At 38.9% G+C, this 17,542-nt stretch overlaps 1 protein-coding gene across 2 annotated transcripts in view; it reads right to left on the bottom strand.

Annotated features, from left to right (window-relative positions):
- Window positions 1-17,542, bottom strand: part of LOC136856887 (U-scoloptoxin(16)-Cw1a) — a 79,387-nt gene that overhangs the window by 17,201 nt on the left and 44,644 nt on the right. For both annotated transcript variants that reach the window (XM_067135108.2, XM_067135109.2), the window contains 2 exons: window positions 12,614-12,728; window positions 3,993-4,125 (listed from right to left, as the gene is read on the bottom strand). In XM_067135108.2, the coding sequence (XP_066991209.1) occupies window positions 3,993-4,125; window positions 12,614-12,728 (248 nt within the window). The remainder of the gene's footprint in view (window positions 1-3,992; window positions 4,126-12,613; window positions 12,729-17,542) is intronic.

The raw sequence follows: 17,542 nt of genomic DNA, 5'->3' as shown, positions 1-17,542 counted from the left end.
AGTTTCAGTGGAATAACATTTTATAAACCTACACTGCCTTCTAAGTAATAAGGAGTATCTTTGCGACATTTCACACACCAATAATTAAAATAATTCTTAAGATAAAAGATATCCTGTAAATCTGCAAGAAGGGAGAATTACAGAGCTGCTGAAGAGAATCTCAGTGAAACATTCAGCTTTGAACAATAATGGTTTCAGGGCAGTATGTATATTTTTAAGTTTTGCAGCTGCCCATAGCTCCTGATGGAATGATTGGGAACTGAAGAAATGGGTACCTGTAATATTTATACAGTCAGCAAACAAATAGTAGTGATGTGCGCGAGTGATGCCTGGAATCGCGGTACTCGACTCTTTCGAGTCCAGGCTCGGGCTCGTTTCGCTTGCAAAGACTCGATGACAGCATGACGTCACACGTTCGCTCTCTCGCCCGCTCTTGAATGAATGAAGCATATGTACAAGTGGTCGGCGAGGTTTTATGGAATTGCGATAAATAAATAATCTGAATTTTATGATGGCTTGCGAAAGATAATACTACAACTATATATGCATATTAAATTATGAAAATATCCGTTCACGGCGTCTCTCACCCACTCCACTGAATATGCCCTATATTCTAATAATGATAGCATAGCTTATCTGGCCTTCAGCCCAACTTGGCAGGTTCGATATTGGTTTAGTCCGGTGGTATTTGAAGGTGCTCATATAGCCTACGTCAGCCTCGTGTCGGTAGAATTGCTTCCACATGAAAGAACTCTTGGGTGACTAAATCCCTTCACCTCGGTATCTCCGAAAACCATAAAAATGTACGTAGTTGGACGTAAAACTCATAACATTATTATTATTATTATTATTATTATTATTATTATTATTATTATTATTATTATTATTATTATTATTATTATTATTTAAAATCACTGTCACGGTGTCCGGCTCCAAGGCTAAATTGTTAGAGTGTTGGCCTTTGGTCACAGGGGCCCGGGTTCGATTCTCGGCAGGGTCGGGAATTTTAACCATCATTGGTTAATTTCCCTGGCACGGGGCTGGGTGTATGTGTAGCTTCATCATCATTTCATCCTCATCACGACGCGCAGGTCGCCTACGGGAGTCAAATCAAAAGACCTGCACCCGGCGAGCCAAACCCGTCTTGGGATCACCCTGCACTAAAAGCCATACGCCATTTCATTTTTTTCACTGTCACGGTATGCCTACAATCGTCCGAGGGGATAGGTGAATAGTTTATACTTACATCATATTTTCGGCAGATATAATGTAGGGTATTAAGATTAGGCGTCCAGAATGTGATGTATGTACACGAAGCAAATCATCAGATAGAACGTCATTCTGTTCTAGTTCTAGCTAAACAATGAACGCAATGAACAAAATACACCCTCCGTTTTGACGTTTATCATTGCAACACATGACTGTGCAAAGGAACAAAACCGAGTGTAGTCTTCAGAAGTTGAGCGAAGGTCGAAGAATAGCAGCGGGATGTAAGCAGTATTTTTTTTTTTTTGCACCGATACAGATGGGTCTTACGGCGGCGATGGGATAGGAGAGACCTAGGAAGGGGAAGGAAGCGGCTGTGGCCTTAATTAAGGTACAGCCCCGGCATTTGCCTGGTGTGAAAATGGGAACTCACAGAAAGCCATCTTCAGGGCTGCCGACAGTGGGATTCGAACCCACTATCTCCCAGATGCAAGCTCACAGCCGCGAACTGCGTGTTTCTGTGGTGATTTGTAGTGTAGTGTGTTGTGTGAATATGAAGAGGAGAGTGTTGGGACGGACACAAATACCCAGTCCCCGAGCCAGGAGAATTAATCAGAAGCGATTAAAATCCCCGAACCGGCCGGGAATCGAACCCGGGACCCTCTGATCCGAAGGCCAGTACTCTGACCATTCAGCCAACGAGTTGGACAATAACAATAAGTGATACTACAGCACATAATATGTTTCTGAACGTCCTACACATGTATCTTTGCAATAAATTCTCTGGCAGTGATATTGTCATTATTTCGCACAATATTATTACACGTTTTCCTACAAGGACATCGCGGTAATAATATTTCATAGCTATCATCAAATCCCTGGTGGCTACTTCCAGGCTGCACAATAATAATAATAATAATAATAATAATAATAATAATAATAATAATAATAATAATAATAATAATAATAATAATAATAATAATAATAATAATAATAATAATAATAATAATAACAACAACAATAAAAATAGAATGCTGCCGTTATCGACATTAGAAAAGGTCCCCACCACAGTGTGGAAATTGTCCCCATCCCACGCTCATCTTCGGTCCTACGTGTCTATCTTTCAAGTTGACGGTTTGTTAGCAAGTCATAAATATTTTGCCTTTGATGATAATAATTATCGTAACAATCAAATTATTGATGACCGATGACTCAATAAAATCAATCATCAGCAGCAAACATATTGCAATCCACATCACAAAAATATTCTGTGGGTGGCCCTGGATGCCGTGCAATCCAGTACAATAGATTATAGTCCTAAGGCATGTCCACAGATAGCGACACTAGTATGCTTGGACTCGAGTCTGGAGTCGAGTATACCGATTCTGAGAGCACATTACTCGATTCTACTCGATTCCGTCGCTAGCCCATCACTATCAAATAGACTATTTACAATATGGTACATGTTTTGGTACCCAAAAGTGATATTTTTATGCAAGGAGTGCTTACAATATATGGCTATTGGCTTATTTGGCTTACATCACTCTGATATTGTTTCAATGGTAAAGATTGTGCATAAGGTGTTAACAGAAATAACATAATATGAACCAATTTCATTGCAAAATATCATGCTTTCCACTCTTTCTTTGGGCTTTCCTTTCTATATAAACAACAAACATGGATCAAAGACAGTACAGAATGGAAATTCAGTTGAACAAAACAAAAAAAAAACAGATGAAACAGAATTTAAAAAATAAATTTTCAAGACTTGCTAATTAATATACACCTGAGTAACATGCACACTCATGTAAATAATAATAAATGAAACCTTTGACAATACATTTCTTGGGCTTTCTCACAATCTTTGTTTATATAAACACAGACTTGCTTAGTGCACCTCACTACTCCAGATGGTAGCACAAGACAACCAGGTTGACCCAGTAGCTGACAAAGAATAAAATAACGGGTACTGCAGCAACCCTAGAGGATGGTTCTGTCACAATTTTTAGATGTGCACTCTCCAATATTTTGGCTTTGTTCAAGGGATATGGTCGGTTGCAAAATGTAATATTTTGTACATGTTGCTTTAGACCCTTCACCATTCTTATGCTTTGAGCTTTGTTGAGATTTCATTGATAACTCTGTAACTGTCCATAGTGAGTAAAGGAAACACATGGAATGAATTGATTCACTATTTAACCTTTAGAATACCAGACAGCGATATATCATTGTTTAGTACTTGTTTGTAAAGTGGCAGCAATGCTATATTGTCATTTGAACAGTGCGCCTTACTATCTGCATTTAGCATGATTATGAACATTTCTTTTCCATAGCATAAAGAATGTAGTTTCTGATTTTATCACTATGTGGCTAATTTTTCATTTATTTACACACATTAGATTTCTGAATTTCATGTGTTTCAAATTGTTCAGAAAATATTTTTAAAACTAATATTTTGAAACTTAAGAGTTTTATAATTATTGTCAGTAGTAAGTACATACCATCCTCAACATTTCCTGCAAGTTCAAAGTCAAAATATTCAAAACTGTAAATTATGTGGTGTATTATGTAGCAAAGTGCTGCTAATCAGCCTGGCATTCTTGGCATATTCTCAGTATCAGAGCATGGACTAAGAGGGTTAAGAACTATACTAGTCAGTCTTCTCTTTCAGAGGTTGACCAACAAAAAATTTGAAGGTAACTGACTTGCCACTCTCCTTTCTTCAAAGGATCCATGATAAACTTGTCATCTCCTCCAAACCACCTGACAAGGACATCTATACTCACCCTATCCCTGCAATGAGCAGCTCATGTCCTTCTTCATCACATGATAGCCTAATACACACATCTGGTGGAGTCCACTGTTCTCCTACAGCATGAGATTCACCCGTTGAGTTATCATAACACCGACGAGGAGCAGCTGCAATATAAGACATCTCTATATTAAATTCTATAACTTGTTTCTTTCAAATGCTGAGCTGAGTGGTGTGAGTAGTAGGGATGGGACAAATGATTACTACCCAGTATCATGTTCCTGTGTATCTGTTAGAGTGTGGTAATTTTGGTGACAATTTATTTATCATTAAACCAGCTAATGGTTATTACGACATAAAAGTAACATAATACAAGTTGCAGGTCAACTTTTGGGAGGAACATCCACTATACTTGCTGCCTCTTACAGCCCCTAATCGCACCTTAGTAAGCACTTATAAATAGCAATATTACATCTTTATCTTGCATTCTTTTCTCCCACTCTCCTTTTCGCCAGCTCGTTATTCACATTCTTGACTATTCCTAGAAAATGTTTGCAATGACCCATGTACACTTTGAGAACTAATACTTCAAAACCTTCATTTGTAAAAATTGCCGTGATTACTAGGTAGCACTGTGTATTCCTACATGTCCAAAGATCTGTTGTTAAAAAGACACTTGGACCCCACATTATGAAGTATATTAATGTCCGAGTGTCATAATCATAGGCTCTACGCTTCAGATGTTGTCAGAATAAAAGATGAGGAAACAGTCCTATCAGGCAAGACATAAGCAGAGTTTAATCCAGAACTTTTTTTTGGTCTTTTTACGTTAGATTAACACTGACTGATCTTATGGTGATGATGGGATAGGATAGGAGGACTAGGACGGAAGCGACCGTGCCCTCAACTGAGGAACAGTCCCAACATTTGCTTGGTGTGTACATGGAAAATCACCAAAAACCACCTTTAGGGCTGCCGACAGTGGGGTTAGAAACCACCATCTCCCAAATACAAGCTAACAGCTATGTGATGCAAACTGTGTAGCCAACTCGCTCTGGAAATCCAGTATAAAAGTCTTCAAACTCTTCATCTTCCGCCATAGGAAGAAGGTTGGGAATATGTGGTAAACGACTGTGTAAGTGGCTTGTCCAGCGTCTTATTCTGTATATCACTCTTTTTCCTTCGTACTAACAGCTGTTGCTGCACTACCTTGCAGGTTGTAATTGATGATGAAGTTACATGTGATGGCACTTACGATGGCCTTTCAGGACCTGATACGAGTATAATGTACATTAATAAGAACTACATTAACCAGTACTGCTTCTAAACTGTTACAAAATTATCGCCCATGCCTGCGCAGGAGTGTACCCTTAAAGTGAGCTGCCATGCTTCCTAATATCCATTAACCAATCAGAAACTCCTACCCTTCCCTTGGTTTTGCTCAGGCAGTTACTTTTGTATTAGGGTCTCCGGTGGAATATAATATTTCTGGAACAGCTTACAGTGATGGAATAGAATACAGCATCAGGTTACGATATGTAACTCCCGTCTCTAGTGAGTAGTAGAAGTGACTCCAAGCTGGTAGGTACTACTACATTTACTGGTATGTAATAGAACTCCTGTGAGACAAACTTCTGGCACCTTGATGTCTCCAAAATGTGTGAAAAAATAAATAAAGGGCATTAAACCATAACATTAAATGGGCAGTAGCAGCTGCTGAGGGAGACTGTTGGAAGGGCACTACTTTTCACAAATTTACATTATTACTAAACACATACGAGTAAATTTATGCACACTCTGTTTTTCCTATCCTGATCATTATTTCTTAATCGATTGATGATAAGCATACACTGGAATCATACTCTACCTTCGGTCTTATCAGAGACTTATATGTCCTCTCCTTTATGCCCTTACTATGTCCCCTAATATTCTCTTAACCATGTGAAGAGACCTGTAACCTTTCTTAACAACCTCGTTAATATGATTACCCTATTGAAGATCATTCCTTGTATTAACACCTAGGTACTTATGGTGTTAACCATGAGGTACTATCACCCCATCAACACAATAATTAAAAATGAGAGGACTTTTCCCGCTTGGTGAAACTTACAACTTGACTTCTCATCCAATTTATGAAGGTCATCCAGAAAGTGGTACCCGTTCGCACAATAAAGACACAGGAGCAAAGATTAACAAATATACACATTTTTATTGGAAAGAGCATACTTTACACTACTTCTCCACATAATCTCCAAGCAAATTTAGGCATTTGTCATAACATGTGACGAGTTTTTGTATTCCAGCATCATAGTCATCCGCCACCAGCGTATTGAGATACGTAGTCATGGATCGTTTAAGCTCATCATCGCTGTCAAATCCTTTTCACGCCAGAAAATCTTAAAGCTTCGTAAAGAGATGTAAATCCGAAGGGGCCAAGTCCGGGCTATACGGAGGATGGTCGAAGGTTTCTCACTTGAATTGCTGCAAAATTGTTGTGTTATCGCAGCTGCATGAGGCCTGGCATTGTCATGAAGGAGAATGACGCCTGTAGACAATAGACCTCGCCGTCGATTTTGTATTGCCCGCCGTAATTTCTTGAATGTTTCACAATACGCATTTGCCATGAGTTTCCTGGTGGACAGAACTGTCTTGAATTTTTTTGGTTTGGTTGGTGAATGAGCATGATGCCTCTCCATTGGCTGTCGTCTACTCTCAGGTGATGCATAACAAACCCATGTTCGTCCCCAGTAATGATGCGAGTCAGGAAAGAGTCTCCTTCATCGGAATAACGTCCCAGAAATGTCAGGGCTGCAGCCATATGCTTGGTTTTGTGCTCCTCTGTAAACATGCGAGGGATCCACCTTGTACTGATTTTTTAATAATGCAGATGGTCTTTGACAATTTCATGAACAATTGTTCGAGACACATTAGGGAAATGTTCACAGAGTTCATCAATTGTGACACGCTGATCGTTCCTCACGCATTCGTCTACTGCGCTTAGCAGTTGGCCTGTAATGACAGATGGTCTCCCTGAACGCTCCTCGTCATGTGTATTCCCCTCCCCAGGTTGAAGGTGCGACACCAGCGCCGATCAGACGACTCGTCCATCACATTGTCTCCATACACCTCCATTATTTGGTGATGAATATCACAAGGTCGAACGTTTCGTGCATTAAGAAATTTAATCACGGCCCTCACTTCACAACTGGTGGGGTTCTCAATTTATTTAAACATTTTAAACGATCACAGACACAACACAGGCAATGCTAACGTCACGCAATGTCGCACAGAGCAGGCAGACAAGCCACTGACGTGGTCTGACCTTGCCCAGCGACTACCCAAGTCGTCAGCACTTAATGCGGCGCTAATGAGTACTACTTTCTGGATGGCCCTCGTATGTTCATACCATTGTCTGCTGTCCATCTCACAACATTGTACCAGTCTCTCTGCAGTTGCTCACAATCCTGCAACTCATTTACTATTCTATACAGTATATCATCATCATCTGCAAATATTCCTATCTGTGATTCTAGTTATTTACTCATATCATTTATATGTGTAAGAAAACATAAAAGTCCAATAAAACTGCCCTGCACCCCCCACCTCTTAATCATTACATGATCAGATAATGCTTCACCTACCGGTACTCTAATTCTCTGAGTTCTATTTCCTAGAAATGTAGCTGCCCATTCAACCATTATTTTGTCTAGTCCAATAGCCCTCATTTTTGTCAGTAATCTCCCATGATATACCCTATCAAAAGCCTTGGATAGGTCAATAGCAATACAGTCAATTTGACCTCCTGAATCTAAAATATTTGCTACATCTGGCTGGACTCCTACAAGTTGAGCTTCACTGGAAGTTGTTGGGTATCAGTCTGGGGTATCTCAAACATAGAATTACCCAGGTTTTTGAATCAGCCATTGAAGAAACTGAGGCAGGGATAATAAAGGAAAAGTGGTCTAAGTAGCCTGTGTACAAGAGTAACTTTGTCTTCCATACTGAATGTAGGCTGAAGCTAGGTACCCAAAATCTGGATAAATTTTGGTGACAATTTATTTATCATTAAACCAGCTAATGGTGTGCAAAGAATTTCTCTCAATTTGTTCACATGAAAAGCACTTCATCTGTTTCACAGTTATTTTCATTAGGTAATTTATACTAAACCTTAAAATGTGGCTGAAGTTACCCAAATTGAAGGTATATCTCCAGTTGTTATTGTCCATAGCAAATAAACATTGTATAGAATTCACGCTTTGATTTCTCCCAACAAGATGCATTAAAATGTTCAAAATCTCAGTTTAGAGATATGGCAGGTTTAAATGTTTGACTTTTATGTGAGTTCTGTTTAACGATAGGAAAGATAAAACTTGTAATAAACAGTGACTAGTGCCTCTAGTGTTTTCTGCCTAATAAATTGAAAAAAAATGAAATGAAATGGCGTATGTCTTTTAGTGCCGGTAGTGTCCGAGGACAAGCTCGGCTTGCCAGATGCAGGTCTTTCGATTTGACTCCCAGGGGCGACCTGTGTGTCATGATGAAGACTACACATACACCCAGTCCCCATGCTAGGGAAATTAACCAATTTGGTTAAAATTCCCGACCCTGCCAGGAATTGACCCAGGACCCCTGTGACCAATGGCCAGCACACTAACCATTTAGCCATGGAGCTGGACAATAACTTGAAGATATGTATTTAGTGAAAATAACAGGCTTGCCTATATGACACTATTTTTGGCAATATACATGGGTTGATTTTCTAATAGTGGCAACTATTTTTTATTTAGATACTTAGCATACTTAAAACATTAGCCATTTTACAGGCCTTCAAAGTAATCACCACTGTTGTGTAGCACTTGCTCCCAGGGATGTGGAAGCCATTGGGCGCCACTGAGAGCGCTTGATTTCTGGAGGTCACAGGCGGAGTGGTCCGTAGCCTGGAGAATGTCATCCACTGAGCGGAAGCAGACCCCTTGAAGTGGTGCTTTCATTTTAGGGATGAGATCATAGTCGCAAGGGCTGAGATTTGGAGAATAAGAGGGGTGGTAAACCACTTCCCAGCCCCAGTGATTAAACAACTCAGTCGCAGCTCCTGCTGCATGTGGCCTTGCATTGTCATGCAGAATGATGGGTGGGTTATTCAGGAATTGCCCTCATTTTCTTTTTAGAGCTGCTATCAGGTTCATTTGCAAAAATTCACAGTAATACTCCGCATTAACAGTACGTCCTCAGGTAACTGTACACTTTATGATAACACCAACCCATTCATAGGCAACGATCAGCATGGCCTTCACATTGGTTCTGGTCAGCCGAACCATTACTTTTCACTGTGACCCACGATGACGCCACCCAGTTGATTAGTGTTTCAGCTGCAGTTCATAAACTCTGGCCCAAGTCCCGTCAATAGTGATTATCCGCCTTAAGAAGAACTCACCTTCGCATTCATAGTGCTCCAAGTGCATACGAGCTGTATCATATTGCAGCCGTTTTTTATGTCCGGTCAAATCATGCGATACCCATTTGGAGGCAATTTTCCACATTCCCAGCTACTTCTTCAGGATTTCCAGTACAGTAGAAGGTGCCAGCCCTGTATCATTGGCCAATTCATGAATTGTGGTGTTCACATTCTGCACATCATCATCATCATCATCATCATCACTTACTGCAGAATGACCAGGCAGCAGCATGTCTGTCACATTTTGTCACCCGTCTTTGAAGTCCTTGACCCACCGTGCTACAGTACAGTAAGGTAATGCACTTTCACCGCAAACCTCTTGAAGTCCTTCGTAACACTGCCTTGCATTGCGACCTCTATCAAATTCAACTTTTAGCCAGCTGCTCTGATCTTGCTTCGAAATCATTACAGCTGTACTCCACAAGCGTGTGTTGTTGTTTCACACGTGCATGGCGTGTGGAGGGTGAGTTCATTTACACTGACAGAGGTTGGGTATCTAAGCTACTTCAGGTATACATTACATTGCCTGGCTATGTTTCACGGCATTTTTAAAGCATAGTTGCCACTATTAAAAAATTCAACCCGTGTAGTAATGAATTAAACTCAATACAACAAAATTTTAAATATCATCAAGCTGATTTGAAGAAAAGAAATGATACAGTATCTGATTAAGCAAAGAAAGTAATAACTGAGCGAGTTGGCTGTGTGGTTAGGGGTGCGCAGCTGTGAGCTTGCATCCGGGAGATAGTGGGTTTGAACCCCACTGTCGGCAGTGCTGAAGATGGTTTTCAGTGGTTTCCCATTTTCACACCAGGCAAATGCGGGGGCTGTACCTTACTTAAGGCCATGGCCACTTCCTTCCCAGTCCTAGCCCTTCCCTATCCCATCATCACCATAAGACCTATCTGTGTTGGTGCGACGTAAAGCCACTAGCAAAAAAAAAAAAAAAAGAAATTAATAAGTAAAATCACTGTCAGTAACAAGCATAGTAGTGTAGTACGTCTACCACACAGAGTGTCAAGTACTCAATGACTTTGTGCTCTCAGTAAGAAAGAAAAGAAGAAAGAAGTAATTGAGAAAGACTTTATGTTTATTTGTTGTACCACATTTTTCATTTTATAACAAGTCATCCAGTCAATTGGTTGAAAAAAAGTGGAATTAGCAGATCACAATTGCTGCTGCATTGTTTTAGAGTGAAGAATTATTATCCAATGATAATTAATATGGGTGAGACAGCTAAGATGTAATGAGTTTCTTCACAACAGTGCCACTGTCATGAGTTAACACCATCATAACCAATCTTTAGCAGCTGTTATTACAATCACGTTAGTAGTAAAATATTATTGTCCAAATTGTGATCGATGAAATAGTAGTGCTCTGAACAGAGCCCATTTCAATAATTGTAAGTGGTTGCAATCTTAATGAGGCTAGTTGCATAAAACAGTTAGTTAGGTGCTCACTTTCTGCAAATATGATTGAATTCTGTCACACTTGGGTTACATAAAGGAGTGCTTAACTGTAAGAGATTCATATAAGTAGATTTACCAACATGTTAAATCCTCTATTTTGAGGTAAATTTGACCTCTATGATAACTCTTAAGACCTTTGGTAGACAAAAGACAAGCCAGGATCAAAGCTGCCAAGTTGGGGTCATAAGGCCAGTGCCTCAATCATCTAAGCCACTTAGCCCAGCTGTTATTTTATCTGCGACATCAGAAGATCTGGAGAAATTGCTGAATGGCATGGAGTACAAGATGAAAATAAATCCAATACAAAAGTAAAGGAGTTCAGTCAATCAAAGTCAGGTGATGCAGGAAATATTAGATTAGAAAATGAAGCCTTAAAAGAAGTAGATTAATATTCTTACTTGGCAGAAGTAAGGAGGTCATAAAATGCAGACTAGCACAGTCAGCAAAGGCCTTTCTTAAGAAAAATTGCTCACCTTAAATATTGATATAGGAATTAGAAAGATGACTTTGAAGACTTTCGTCTGGAGCATGGCATTGTATAGAAGTGAAACATGGACGATAACTAGCTCAGAAAGAAAGAGAATAGAAGCTTTTGAAATGTAGTGTTACAGAAGAATGGTGAAGGTGAGATGGATAGATTAAATCATGAATGAAGAGATACTGAATTGAATTAGTGAGAACAGATTGATTTGACTAAATCTGATGAGAAGAGATAGAATGACAGGACACATCTTAAGACACCCAGGACTTGTCCAGTTGGTTTTTGAGGGAAATGTAGGCAAAAGAACGATAGGGGTAGGCCAAGGTATTAATATGACAAGCAGATTAGAGCAGATGCAGGATGTAGCAATTAGGTAGAAATGGAAAGATTAGCACAGGACAGGGTGGTATGGAGAGCTGCATCAAACCAGTCTGTGGACTGATGAACAACAATAACAACAAGGCTAAACAGCTTCTATGCCAATTTCAAAGTGAAATAAAATACTTTACATAATACATAAATGCTAGAAATGTAGAATGCAAAAGCACACCTCTGTTATTCACTTTTACTCTCTGTGTAGCTCCTTTCAAATCAAACACCTCAATGATGGCCTAATTTTATTGAATAATAATAATGTTATTGGCTTTACATCCCACTATATGGTTTTTGGAGATGCCGAGGTGCCAGAATTTAGTCCTGCAGGAGTTCTTTTACATGCCAGTAAATCTAACGACACAAGGCTGATGTATGTGAGCACCTTCAAATACCATCGGACTGAGCCAGGGTCGAACATACCAAGCTGGGGTCAGAAGGCCAGCGCTCTACCGTCTGAGCCATTCAGCCTGAAATTATGGGTTTGAAGAAATGGGTTTCTCTTTGTCTTTCTTTGTTCTGTCTGTTACTACACTTAGCACAGTCCAATCTTAATCCTCTGAGCGAGCAATTAAGTGTGATCGTTTGTTCGGTGGCTCCTCATCTCGACAGCAAAAGTCTATCCCAAAGACCATGATTTGCAATTTTATCAGAATCAGAATATTTACTTTGCAAATTAGGTATTCTCAAATCATAAGAATTGTAGAATAACTATATACATATTTACAGATATGAAATACACCAAGAGATGTTAAAAACTTAAATACTGGCATTAACACCACATGCTGTTTTTAGAATAAATGTGTGTTGGATGAGTTCCAAAATATAAGTTCAATGGGTTAAATAACTCTCCAGAAAATGATAGGGTCTCTACTCACCAGGGTTCTCTGTCACATACATGACCCATGTCTGACTCAGGACTCCTTGGATAGACAGGAGGGTGACTAAAATATATACACTCCTCTTCACACTTAAGAATCTAACAGGAGTCATCTGCAATACACAAAATATAGACTCCTGTACAACTTGAACAGAGTGTGTATCTTAAAGAAAAGTTATATAAAACTATAACCAGGTAATTTACAAGCAGTAACAACAGTATTTTATGAGAAATGTCAGTTACTGAACAGTAATAAAAATGTTTCATTCTAAACTCTAGAGAAAGCTGTAATATTTTGTACAGAAAGCTATTCTCACTATTGTACATTATCACCAATGCTGTTAGTGAGTTAAAACATTTAGTTTCTCAAGTTCCTGTGGACTAAAAAATATTTACATCTAGCATTAACACCACGTGCTGTTCTTAGAATAAATGTGTGTTGGATGAGTTCTAAAATATAAGTTCAATGGGTTAAATAACTCTCCAGAAAATGATAGGGTCTCTACTCACCAGGGTTCTCTGTCACACACATGACCCATGTCTGACTCAGGACTCCTTAGATAAATAATTTGGAAATTTTAAGCAACTTTTTCTAATGTAGGATAAAATAGATTGCTCTAGCAAAGTAAGGTTACCAGACATCCCAATTTTCCAGATTTTGCTTTTTGTCCCCTGAGGAAATCTGTCCCTGGATTTGATCACTTGTCTCCAGAAATCCCCAGATTTTCAATATTATTAAGTATGGTTTTACATTAACAATATGTCTGCCCCTTAGTCCTGTTTCTTGGTATAAGGTAGGAGATGAAGTGAGATATTTTTACAACCCCCCTTCCTGATTCCAACCTCAATTGAGGGGCTAATGAAGATGAAATACATGATGGTGAATGAAAATGGGTGGTGAGGTGGAAGAAATTGGCCTATGAAAGGAACTCTTCTGACATTTGCTGACAGCTGATGGTGATATTTGAATCCACGCATCTCCTGAATACCGAGCTTAGCTCCATAGCCATAGCATGTTAAGATGCACAGCCACTCTGCTCAGTGATTTTACGCGAACAATAACATTCTACAACTTTTATGCTTCATTGTGCTCTCTGGTTGCGATCTCCTTGGTCTACTCATTGCAATCATGTGCAATGTGTTTTTTGGATACAAGTAAATGTTTTTCGTAGCATGTAACTTCCATCAAATATTTGTTTTCATTAGTTTGCAGTGGTGATGAATGTTATTAGAATAACTTCCAGAGTTTGAAAATCTCTAAAAAGCCAAAGTGTTTACTAAGTGGTATGTTGTAGAAGGCATTTCCTTTCCTGTGTTGAGGTGTAAATGAATCTGTTTCCAGTTGTTCTTAATGCTAAACAACCATTATAGTGCTGGGGACAGTGGGAAATCCTTTGTTGTAGAACATGAAAGTTGATTTAAGTTTGTAAATAAGTTGTAAGTACTATTATAATTTTTAGTAATAATGGGTGTCTTCATCCTTTAAAAAGTGTATGAAGCAATGTAACTGAATGGCAAACTAACATACAGAAGTAGATTTTACTTAAATTTGTATCTGTACCCAGAAATTGTGAAAAAATTCTGACAACCTTATAGTAATGAAAGAATGAGTAGGTGCATCAAAAGGTTATTCTCATTCATACTACACTGAGGTATACTGGGCCCAGGTTAGTGGGCCAAGTAAGTATATAACAAAAGTTGGGAAGTAATTGAGTAAAATTGTAACTGCTACATTCTAACATTGATATAGATCTCATGGAAGCAAGAAGGAGAATAAATTAAGTAATGACAGAGATAAGTTTTTCAGTTCTACTACAACAGAAGCAGTAGCTTCACCAGTGCTAGGTGAGTTACCATACTTTCTTACCTCTCCAGTATTTCCAACACAATATCTGATAATATCCATCACTGGTGGAGATGTTCTTAATATTAAACAGAGGTATTCCTCAGCTGCCCCTGTAGAACATCATTTCAGCAAATGCAAAGATGTACTTAGCGATGAGAATTACAAAAACTGATCATTTTGTACAGTAAATGGCAAATTATATGAAAAGCTAAAAGTCATTTACTAAAATGAATAGTATGGGGAAAATTAAATTTTAAGTTCCATGGTATCATATTTAGTCTCATTTTGTGATGACAGCCACTTAATGTCTCAATGCTAAAAGATACAAAATTAAATAATAGGTACCTCTTTCTTTCCAAACATTGGTATCATTCCAGCCCTATGCCATAAAAAGTGTCAGTGATTTCCTTAAGACTGATGTTCAGTGAAGTAATTGTTATTGTAATTATAATATCACTGATTTCTTGTTGTAAAAGTAATTTGTAATTATAGTGAAATATTTCTCAAGTAACTGTAATTCAGCCCAGTTACTTTCTCCTTGTACTCCTCCTATCACTCTTCATACCAAATATACAATTTTATTAGCCCTTTATTTCCCATTGCACTCTCTTTGAAAATATTTATATACTAGCAAATGTACCCATGCTTCACTGTGGTATTTCACGCTGTATACGGATTTCTACGTAAATTGCTGTAAGCGCAGTGAGTAAGATTATATTAAATTGCGTGCCTCTTAGCATTATCCAAGAAACATCACTGGGAGGACCCCATACACTGTTTATGATGTAAGGTGCGCGTTGGGAAGTTTTGATGAAAATGGCAGGCCATGTTTCCTACCGCAATTCACAATAGAGTTTGAGAATGTCTACTATAATGCCAGGCTCACTTACCTACTGCCATTCACAATGGAGATGTGGAGTTTTCATTATAAAGACAGGCCACTTTTCCTAATGCCAGTCAGAATCGAGTTGGGGGTTTTGATTATAGCTGAGAAATTTACCTGTATCTAAAGCTAGAAACGAAGTGAATGTATTGGGAAAATGAAATGTGCCTCACTAAATCTTGATGATATGAGTTACAGATTTAAGAATGCAGTAACAGAGGAGAAATTTAGGTGGAGCGATTCTTAGATTAGAAGATGACTTAGGGTGTTATTACTTATGCCTAAAGTGGCAAAACAGAGGCAAGAAATTAAATCAGAAATCAGAAGTAGAAGAAAAATACAGTAAAAATTATAGCAAATCCCAGAAAACATCTTATGGTGTGAAAAAATGGGCTACACTCCGCATAATGTTGAAATATTAACAACCACACTTAGAGTCATCCGAAAATTCTGCAAATATCACGCAGAATGGCAACTTGATGCCTATCTTGCTTTCTACCCAACAAACAACCATGAGTTTACAGGAATAATGACAAAAATGGCATTATGTTACTTCCCTGCTGGCAAGTAGCCAGAGTCGTTGCCATGGGAACCGGTAGGTTCGTTGTCAGTCACTCAATGCAGAGCATGAAACTTGCAGAAAATAGTAATTTTCTCCGTCATTTGAACAGTAAGTGAAATTATGTACATAAAAGAAGTTGTTTAAAAAGAAGAGAAGTTCCACATACCGTCTTTGGATTTTACAGAAAATCAATAGCATAAGAGAGAATTGAAAAAAACCTGTTCTAGTTTTCGTATAAAACCCCAGGCTGTTTAGCGATTTTTAAATTATATGCATATCTAAACCTGCCCCTGAACAAGTATACTCTAAATATAAGATCTATCCAGCCTTTTCACCATGATGGTGGAACAGCTTGACAGACAAACAAACAGACACAAAACCTAAAAACCAATAATACGGTTTTGAGTTGACATAAAAAGAATAAATTTCTGAAAAATTGACAAAATAAATGAAGTGAAATTTTTTGATGTTTTGCAGAGAACAACTGTGCTCTGCACAGTGGCGGTTTCTGGTATAGCGCAATGGAGCAATGAACCTCCAGTTTATATCATATTGTACTCAACTACGTAATTTTCATAACTTCCTTGTCAATCTCGAAGCTCTTGCTAAGTCCCTCTATCCGTAATATACTCGTACTGGCTTTCAATTCATGTGAGCTGCGCAAGGTCTGTGGCTGGATACTTGTCCGGAATGAACCCCCTTGCAAAGGCGATCTCTCCGTCCGAACAGAGGCGAAGGGAGTGGCGAGGTGCGGGGGGACGAAAGCCAGCACTAAGGCAAGACCAGGATATCGCAGAAACGGATCTCTGTTCTTTACGCATGCGCAATAGGCCACTGTCTCAAGACTAGCTAGTCGTGTTGTTGGGGTTGGGGTATGTGCCTGCCATCTGTTGGCCTTACGGGAATTTGACTAGGCAACAGAGAATAGTGCACGTAACTAGCGCTAGTGTTGAAAAGCATCGTTACTACCAAAAGTCACATTAAACTGTCAAATTCCAATTAATATCTTGTCCCAAATACATCATTACTTACTAAACATCTATTCATTTGCCTTCTTTGGAATAATTACCTTTTGGAGAGGAACTTAACTCAAAAATCATTGAGGCAAAGAATAGCGGCAAGGTAATACTAATGAAAACTTTTAAATATAGTTGTTACTATTCCCATGACATCGGAAGCAGAAAGGTGTTTCTCTACCCTGAAGAGAATAAAGACTTTCTAGTGCAGCACAATGAGCGAGGATAGACTTATTGCTCCTGCTATGTTGTCAATTGAAAGGAACTTTGTTCAAGACTCTGCGGACTTCAATGAAGCAGTTATTTCTTATTTTGCATATGCTAAAACTCGGCATGTAGGCCTACCATATTTTCTGCTCCTCTCGTATTTGATCACATTTCTAGAACTTATGTCATCTTAGTTTAGGAGGTTACGGCCCATGATGGAAGAGAAGCTGGCTGAGAGGGGGAGAGGAGAGATTTAGGGGGGGAAGGCAATTTTTTCTTCTTTTGAACCCCCAGTGATGAAAGTCACACGCCGCCACTGACTCTGCATCATCAGAAGAAAATCTTGACTGTCCACGAGAAAGGCCTCAAGTAAGAAAGGCCAACAAAAGCAAAATAGGCTGTATACATACAGG

The sequence above is a fragment of the Anabrus simplex genome, chromosome 1 (genome assembly GCF_040414725.1).
Source record: "Anabrus simplex isolate iqAnaSimp1 chromosome 1, ASM4041472v1, whole genome shotgun sequence".
In the NCBI taxonomy this organism is placed as follows: Eukaryota; Metazoa; Arthropoda; class Insecta; order Orthoptera; family Tettigoniidae; genus Anabrus; species Anabrus simplex.
The sequence above is the reverse complement of the archived record's forward strand: the minus strand, read 5'-3'. Positions and strand labels throughout refer to the sequence as shown.